This window comes from Meleagris gallopavo, chromosome 12 (assembly GCF_000146605.3).
Source record: "Meleagris gallopavo isolate NT-WF06-2002-E0010 breed Aviagen turkey brand Nicholas breeding stock chromosome 12, Turkey_5.1, whole genome shotgun sequence".
NCBI lineage: Eukaryota > Metazoa > Chordata > Aves > Galliformes > Phasianidae > Meleagris > Meleagris gallopavo.
In genome coordinates, this window is record NC_015022.2 from 18,233,842 (window position 1) to 18,243,202 (window position 9,361).

At 45.8% G+C, this 9,361-nt stretch overlaps 1 protein-coding gene across 2 annotated transcripts in view; it reads left to right on the forward strand.

Annotated features, from left to right (window-relative positions):
* Window positions 1–9,361, forward strand: part of MAP2K5 (mitogen-activated protein kinase kinase 5) — a 111,073-nt gene that overhangs the window by 28,393 nt on the left and 73,319 nt on the right. For both annotated transcript variants that reach the window (XM_010717608.1, XM_031555358.1), the window contains exon 9: window positions 8,095–8,134. In XM_010717608.1, coding sequence (XP_010715910.1) covers window positions 8,095–8,134 — 40 coding nt within the window. The remainder of the gene's footprint in view (window positions 1–8,094; window positions 8,135–9,361) is intronic.

Sequence of the window (9,361 nt, forward strand, 5' to 3'; positions counted from 1 at the left end):
TTTTTTTTTGTAAGACTGTTCCTTTACTTCAATGAAATAAGGTTTCTGATGTGATGTATGTGCTACGTCAAACTGTTTAGAAGAAAAAATACGTGGTTGTGTGTGTTTTGCATCTAAGTGTTAGGCAGTAGACATGAGCAGGTAGTTACGGTTGGAAGTCTCTAACATGGCAGATCCAGAGCATCACTCTTTGCTTCATTTATAAACAAGCAAGAAGAATATTTTTCTTATCTCGTTTTCTAGTGTTTGCTTTGTAATTGTAGCTAATGAGAAAGAAGATATTCTTAGAGAACAGTGTAGGTTTGTGCACCTGGGATTGCTTTTAAAGGACGTATCGTGTATGGGATGTAAGTATGTATGTAAGTATGGTATGTAAGTACTCTGGATTCTGTTAGAGGAGTCTTAAAGAGCAGCAAGCTCTTGTACTGTAATAAACGTAAAGTCCCAACGATGCTGTAATTAATTTGTGGTTATCTAGAATCTGGAAGAGAGGGAAGGAGAGGAGAGAATGAGTTCTCATCTTAGCAGAATGCTCTTAAACCAGACGGCTTCACTTTAAGCTGAGTGATTGGAGGAGAAGCGGCTGCTGCTGCTGTGCCACCTAAATGAGAGGCATAGCCAGGGAAAGTGCAGATAAATGGGGAACTTAATTTGTTCGAGCCATTTACTTGAGCACTACTGCTGCTAGGTCGAGTTGTGCATTCCAACATATGCCCGTGTCTTCATTCCATCTCAGCCAACCTCGGGGTGCCCCATTAGCACGTTAAAGATTGTGAGTGGCGAGACAGCTGGGACGTGGATCTTCTCCTGCCCGACAGCCTGCAGACGGTGCTGCGTGAGCGTGGCAGAGCCGTTAGCGAGGAGCAGCTCTGTGTGCTGGGATGGCTGGGATTTACTGTTGTCTTGAGGAGCTTTGGCTCTGTGAGGTTTGCTAGCTTGTCCCAGGGCTTCCAGTGCACAAGGCTGCCGTGAAGGAGCTCCTGCCAAAGGCTAACTGCAGTGCTGCTCAAACCTCAGCAGAGCCCTTGTCTTCTTGTAGCTCCCCTTTGTTCTTCTCAGCTACCGTTAACTTCTGGTTTTCTGCTGGAATCCCCAGTGCTGTAATAGTGTCATAGAATCATAGAATCACCAAGGTTGGAGAATTCCTCTGAGGTCCAGTCCCGCCATCCCCCCATCACCAATGTTTCCTACTAACCCGTGTCCCTCAGTACAACATCTAAATGTTCCTCCAGGGTTGGTGACTCCACCAGCTCCCTGGGCAGCCCATTCCAGCACCTGACCACTCTTTCAGAGAAGTTGTTTTTCTTGACGTCCAACCTGAATCTCCCCTGGCACAGCTTGAGGCCGTTCCCTCTCGCCCTTTGCCCCATCTTAAGATACTTTAATTCTCAGATTCTCCTCTGTTTGCAGAGGAGACCTGTCTCGTTATCTGCATCCAGCAAGGTAAGCAGAGACTCAAGCTGACGTTTTCCCAGGTAGCAGAGCAGCGGAGCAGTGACCAAACCCAGCTCTGCAGCTGTGCCCAAAGCACTGGGCTCTGGCTGTGTGCCACCAGCACTGCCCTGCACAGCGCTGCTGAGCTGCTCTGCAAGGGAAAGGATGAAAAGGTAAAATGTCCTCATTTGTGCTCAACACATCTGTCTGCACCTCGCAGCTCCCTGCAGTCCTGTGCTACAGCTACGGAGGCATGTTCATTTAGTGCCTTCCCCAGATTACATTCGTTTTCTGCTCCTTGTGGTTATTCTGTTTTATTTTTAGCGTTGTGGTGATCATAGCTGGGCCGCGTTGGAAATACTCCGTGACGTTTCTGCATATTGCCACTGCAGTTTAAACAAGACTGACCAGTGATTGCTGGGCACTTGTTTCTCCTGACCCCGGCCACCGCTTGCCTGCCTCATAAAATCTGTTATGCACGAAAGTGCATAAAATGAAGATAAAGTGCCTCCTTCGAGTCTGACAAAAACCATTCCTTTGCAGAATGGTAGCTGCAGTGAAAGTAAATAAATGAATGGACAGCAATCACAGCCTAGTTGATGAAACTGTTCAATTAAAGCACAGGCATTTACATGGTGTAATTTCCCTAAATTGCCAATGAGCCCCTTTAGACACAACCAGTGTTCAAATTGATTTCAGCATTGATTTTGGCTGAAGCTGATAAATTTCTGCTTGTTAGTTAAAGTAATTTTGCAGAAGACTTTGTGCTGCGGTATTGAAGTGTTCATTTAGCTGATGGTTAAAAGAGGAGTTATTTACAGAGGGTTCTACTGTTGTTCTGAGATGGGACAATTCCCCGATCATCTTTTTACTTTTAATTTTTTAAGCTTCAGTATGCAATCAATAGGTTATTGAAACTGATTAAAATGTATCCAGCCAGCTGCCTATGGCTGTTTAATTAGAAACTGGATGATTCTTAAATTAAAGCCAGTTTGTTTGCATTGTGGTCCATAGCTTGAAAGAGAAGGCAAAGAGAAACCCCAAAGTTTGCTCTTGGTGGTGTTGCAGGAGGCATTGGGCGAGTGCAGTGCAATTCTCACTGCACGTAGCCTTCATTTAGGCAACATCAGCAGTTTCTTGGTTAAAAATAGCAATCTGCTCCTGGGACACAGCTGAGACCTTCCTGGGCTGTAGCCCCTGCTTGGGGTCTTTTTGTGATGCTGTGAATTGTGGTGGTGGTGGTGGTGGTGGTTTTTTCTGGATAGTTTGTTCCACACTCAATTACTCTGGATCCTAAAGAGCAGAATGGAATTGCAGCAATTTCCTGGAAATGTTGTTTGTCTGTTGTCTTAACTAAAACTTCCATGCAACCTTCCTACCTGAAAGTGAACTATGATTAAAAGAGAAAGCTATTTCAGGCGTTACAACGAATCACAGAGTCATTGAAGGGATTGGGCTGAAGGGACCTCAAAGATCATCGAGTTCCAACCCCCTGCTGTGGGCACAGCTGCCAACTGCTACATCAGACACCTGGTGGGGTTGCCCAGGGCCCCATCCAGCCTTACCTTAAACATCTCCAGGAATGGGGAATCTGCAGCTTTCTGGACATACCTGGAAAACTTTTGCTTCTTAGCACAGTTCTGTCCTCCAGCACTGGTCGTTACTGATCTGCTTTGTGTTTCCTGAACGGTTGTTTTGCTGTGAGTACATCATGTACACGTGATTTGGTGATGCGGATCATCCAGCTGTAGGTGGAAGACAGACACCTATGTTACCATCACCATAGGATGTGATGTACTTTCTGGCCCTCTCTGTTGCTTCAGATGCCTCCCAAAACCTGCACTGGATTCATACTGTGCTGATGACCCTGAGCGGTTGCAATGGAGAAGGTAGGTGGGTGGAAGTGGTAACAGATGGAGATAATAGGAGGTTGTGAGTGAGAGGTGAGGGATTCATTCTGCTGCTCTCCAGCTTGGATGCCAATGCCTTCTCTTTCCCACAGAGATGGGTTAAGTGAGACATTTTGCTTCTTTCTGCATTTTCTTTCTGCAGCTGTTAGTGCCAATTTTGCTCTTTTAAAAAGTTCAGAATTTAGATGCAAGTATTTTCGATTTGTTTTCTGGTTTAACAACAAATCATTTTGCAATCAGTGCTCAAGCATCTGTAATGGGATTTTAGATAGAGGGGAGGTTGGCATAGATTGCTGTTCGTACTAGCACAGTCCCCATAAAAGCTCCTTTTTACAACTGTTGTGCACTTTGGATTTCCTGTTTTAACAGCCAGAGAGTCAGGCTAATGTGTTTGTCTATTGCAGAAGGCAACAACTGTCAGAGTGTTTATTTCCTAGAAACAATTTGAATCTGTTTCTTTAGATGGCCATTGAGTACGTGACAGTCCCATCATTAGTCTGCCAGGGCCTGACCAAGAGCACTACAGACAGTGACAGTGCTAGGAGGACGGAGGGGAAAAAAGGCAAAATTAACAGTAAACCAAATCTGTGGGTGATTTGCTGCGTATAGTTTGCAGCTGGTGGCTGGCGTGTCGTTCTGCAGTGCATAACACTTAGAGAAGTGCATTCATCTCATGTGACACTGACACAGGGATTTTGCTCTGGGTTATTTCTCACAGGGCAGGAGAGCGTTGGTCTGCCTCCCTACATCTGAAGGTGCTGCTTGTCAACAGCCATCACTTTCTGTGTTAAGCCCTTATTTGAGCTAAAAAGTTCTCTCTGCGTGGTCATTTCTGGGTGAAAATGCCTGAGTCTCCTTCCCAAGGACAGCAGGGCGAGGCAGGAGACAGGCAGGACATCTCCATCCTCGAGACATCAGCACAGGCAGTGTGCAGCACCCAGCACTTCTGCGGGAAGCAGCATGCACGTGAAAGCAGCATGCAGCAGAATGGTAAGGGGCACACTGCTGCTTTTTGGGGGGCAGGAGGGCAAGAGCAGCTCTACGCTGTGGCACGAGCTGTAAGTTTCTTTGTGCTTTGACTGGAGGGGAGCGCTGCTTCCCAGCTTCCTGCCCTCACATCACTAACGTGGCAGCGCTGTCAGTACATCATTTTGTCATATTTGCTGATGTTAGTTATATTTCTAAGAAGGGAAGGGACTGACTCATTGGCGTAGCAGACAGGTCATGGCTTCCCCTTGAATCATTTGGTCTTGGTAAGGAGTATCTTATTGATTAGAGATTGCTTCCGTGGCTACTGGGGAGAAAAATAGGAAAATATATCCTGGTGGCCACATGAGCAGATGGGGAGAGCAGGGCTGCGTGGTGGGCTGCTGAGGGCATCTGCAGTGCTGTCTCGCATCATGATGCAATAATTAGTACCGTCTTTGCTTCTAGGAAGAGGCTGTATTTGTTCTGAGTTTCTAGACAACATTGCATGCGTGAAGTTGGGAAAATATGCATATTTTAGGGCAAGCTGATGGAGGGAGCTGAAGGATCTTTGTGTCATCAGCCTGCGCTTCCGAGGTGACCGTCCTGAAGTCACGCAGATGTGGGTGAATGCTTTGCCATTAAAAGTGAGAAAGCAAATGGAAAATTGTTTCTCTCGAGTGCGTGCAGTGCTGAAAGCTGAAGTCAGTTCTTTGCCCTGAAAGAAATTCTGCCACAGTCACAGCAAGGAATGCAGCTCCCCATGGTGCTTTTAGGTAAAACTCCTTGTAGGAAGAATGGCACATTGTTTGTCTTAGCAGGTTTTTGGGGTGATGGTTTTTGTTTGCCGTCTAAGCTGTTCAGAAGGAAGCTTGTGCATGTTCTGTTTGGTGGGTTTGTTTTACTTTTGAAGTGTAGTGAGTTTCTACAGCGCTTTTATATGCTATCTCTGTTTGGTGTGTGAATCTTTCAGCATTAACGTGAGGAGAGGCTGTGATTTATTTCATAAAGAGGATGGAGCCAAAGCATCTTACGATCTCCTTTGGCTTCCTTTGCCATATACTTCAGGAAGAACAAAGCAAGCAATATGAAATTCAGCTACTCCTTTTTTTCCCCCCTTTATTCTTTAAAAACAGCAGCTGCTCCTGACGCTTTCATTTTTTAATTTGCTTTCCTACGGAAATCCTCCATCCAAGAAGGGGAGAGATGCAGGGGAGCTGGCAGTTCCCCCAAAGCCCTACTCTAGTTTTGCACAGCATTGATTTTTGTCTTATGGAGCACGGGGGATGCACGGGCTGTACCATGCAGAATGTCACAAGTTTCTTTGCATTTCTGGAGGGCTTTGTTGGCTCAAGAGGAGTCTGTGGGTGCTCACACCATCTCTCTCCTTTCCCCACAATCCCAACTTTTCTCCTAAGGCTGAGCTCCCCGAGGGCAAGTCTTCATTTTTTTGGAGCAGTGGAGACCAAGTTGTGCTGAAGGACTCGGCTGGTGTGAGTCCTTACAGGGCTTTGAATGCTGAGGGATGCAGTTAACATTCATGGTTAGTAAAATGTTTGGTACAGCTGTGCCAGTCCTGCTTAGGAGCTGTTTGTTGTAATGGGGCAGGAGGGAATTTTGAAGGAATTGGGCTCATAGAATCATGAAGGTTGGGAAAGATCCTCAAGTCCAGCCCCAACTGTGCCACATCCCCACAGTTCTGGATCACCTCCAGGGATGATGAATCCCCCCCCCACCCTTTTGCTTTGTCTAATGATCTGGCTCTACAACGATGAGCTTGTTTACTTACCTCTGGAGGTGACACTGAAATCAGGAAGAGTTGACCCGTGAGATGAGACTTCATGTTATTTATAGAGTATGAACGTTAGTTTATTCTCATAATAGACATCTGTAGGATTTTTGATGGGCCCAGTATGCACACGAAAGTATGATTCTCTTCTTTCTGTGTGCATTATTCTGAGGGATTTTACATTTTATCCTTCTGAAGCCACAGAAGTGCTCAGTTTTCAGGTTTCAGCTGTTCCAACTATAGCCAAAATGATCAATTCCAACTTACGGTTCTACATAATATCTAACAAAAGCGTTTTCCCTACACGCTCATTGGAACAGGTAATTACTGCAGCAACTACAGACTAATTTGAAGTGCTAGCTGTTAATTAAAACACTACAGAGGTGTACGGTTGTCTTTTGGTGTAACCAAAGCTCCCATTCAGACTCCATTAATCACTTTGCAGTTATTGTGTTGGGGAAGGTCAGGACAATTGAGATGCCATATCAGCCCAGAGTAAACAAATTCCCTTCCTCCCAGGTAGCACGCCATTCGCAGAGCCAACGGACACGCTGTACCCGTGGGCCCGGCATCTCCTTTGTGATCCAATTCTCAGTGATAATTAAATGTTAAATTGGTACTGTCAATGCTCTGTAAACCAAACCAGGTATCTGCCCTCTGCTGGAAATTTAACCCAAACTTCCACGGATGAATTAGCGTGCATCATAATTAAATAATCAAGTCTTCCCTTTTAATTCACTTGGAAACAGGAGATCTCTTTTATGGAAAAGATCGGCTTTCCTGACAAGCTAATTAAGTTGCCAAACTGCCCGGCGCGGTGCGTATGAAGCCAACAGACGCTGAGCACTCTATCTCAACCTGTTCATTTTCTTATCATTTCTGCTGATCTCAAGTCCATCGTGTTTTGCTGCTGTCGATTCCTCCGTCGTCACAGCGGAGCTCATTTCCTCCCCTTGATGCATCGATCGTGCGCTCGGCCGCCGCTCTCAGAGCTCCACCCGGGGTTTTGCTGTTTGTGCTTAAGCTGACATTTGGTAACGCTGATTTCTGATGCTCTTTATAAACCACGGCTGTTCCTACAAGCTGATGGCACTCAGTTCCATCAGTGTTCATCCAGGAGTTCCAAATCACAGGTGAAGTTTTCAGAAATTTCTGAGCACTCCGGGTCATAAGTGAGATCCAATGCTCTGTACCACGTCTGACTTTGTATGTAGAAAAGTCTTATTAGGCTCTTTCTTCAGTAATCATTGCTAGAGGTAAACAGTGCTCAAATTTTGTCATTTTTCCATGTTAGTGCCACAGATATGACACAGATTTAGGGCACCATGCAAATGATATGAGGCAATAAAGCCAGTGAAGGGGAAAAGCTTTATTAGTTTTGCTTGTCTGCAAAGTTCCATTGGATTTTCAGTAGGCTTTTTTTTTTCTTGTACCTTTCTCTTAGATTAGGAATACGTGAGTCACTACTGCTAAGAACTATGAACGTGGAAGGTTCATTTCACACGTATCCTCTGCAGGTCTTTAGTTTTTGGTAAAGAGTTGGACACCTCACGTCGGTGTGGTGATGCAGCTGTGCATCTCACCGTCTGAACCCTGGAAAGGCCCTCAGCAATGGGTGCAGCCAGCCCTGCTGGTTGTTACGGCTCTGAATAACTCAATGTTGCAGCTGGTCATTGAGAGAAAATGAGAAAGTGAATAAATTCACAATTCAAGCCTGCTGTTACGCTGTGCCAAAGTCTGCGACGTATGGATGGTATGTAAAGCGTGCAGATAGCAAACAAAACACAGCTACTCAGCACTTCCATTGTAGGTATGTTCCGCAGAGCAATTGCGTTCATCGCTGCCTGTCTTGAGAAATGCTTTATGGAAATTGGTTTAGAGTGAAAAGTACTGGCTCCAAGTCGTTTTTCTGTGAAATTAGCGTATACATGTTGCACGTATGTATGAAAATAATTTTATGTCATCTTGAGTTATTTAATTTTTTCCCTCACGCAGGGCATACCATGTCCCTAGTGGAAAAATCCTGGCAGTAAAGGTAAGATATTACCGTAATTTTCTTTCTCTCTCTTTCTCTCCATTCTTTCTTGACCTGGGTTTCCATCTCCTTCCTCTGATCGTTAGCACTCAGTTTGCTTCGTGGCATTCAGGTCCCCATTGCTTATGAAGGCAGACTGCAGTACGGGAATCCTGGTGGGCACAGAGTTCCCCTGGTCCCACTCTCACCCTGTGGGGGCTGCATGGGTACCCCCAGCCCAGGGCTGCGTGAGGTGTGGGCACAGCTAGGAGGGATCTGCTCACCTCAGGTGTAACAGAAAGGGCTGCAGAGGTCACTGAGTGTCAGCTCTGCTAATGCCACGTGTCCCCAGGGCTGTTTTCTTGAGCTCTCTCTGCAACCTCATTTTTAAATGAAGAGGATGTCTGTTTTCTTAAGGATTGTGCTCCGTGTTCCTGGGAGATTCTGTGCCTTTAGCAGGTTTAGTTATTGTCACGTTCTTCCTCTCCCCTGCGGTTCCTTTTATGCAGCTGAATGTGTGTATTTACCTACAGCTATTTGTCCTGTCATGCTCTGAGCAGCAAAGCCGTGTGCTGTGGTGGTATTGTTTGGGCAGGAGAGTAGCAGACCTCTCTGAAGTTCAGTTAAAGCTGTGGCAAACCAGTAATGCTACAACAACTGCAGTTTGTCAACCTCTGCATGACTTAGAGTTGAACTGTTAATGCAATTAAGCTGTAGAGAAAGTACTGATGTCAGTCCTTGTAGAGGTCCTATCAGTCCTGGGTGCTGCTTTTTTCTTGAGGATCACATCAGGGCCCTTTGCTCCGCTGGAAGAACTGCTTTCAACTTTGCCATGAGTTGAGTAAAGGCAAGCACTTACTACCAGGTCTGAACTCATTCTCTGCATGTTGAAAATACAGGTATTGCAATTTAAATAACTCCTGATTGCACGGAATGTAAAAAATCACTTGAAAAAGTCTTTCCAAGCGTTACCTGTTATCAGTTCTCAATACGCACAAAAGCGCAGAAAATCCAGCTGTCGGTGATACTTTTATTGCAGATTCCAATGCAGAACTAAGGAAGCTCTCCCCCCGGATGCTGTGCTTCCCTGGTGTCCCCCTGTGCCCCCACTGCCCGCTGTGGGCTGTGCAGGGGCTGCCCCGGAGGCGGCTGCAGGAAGGTGGAGGAGCGGGAGCAAAATGGTGCCAGCAGGAGGGGAAATGAGTTCAACCTTTGCAAGGTTAATTGAAATCACCTCCCTGTGGCAAA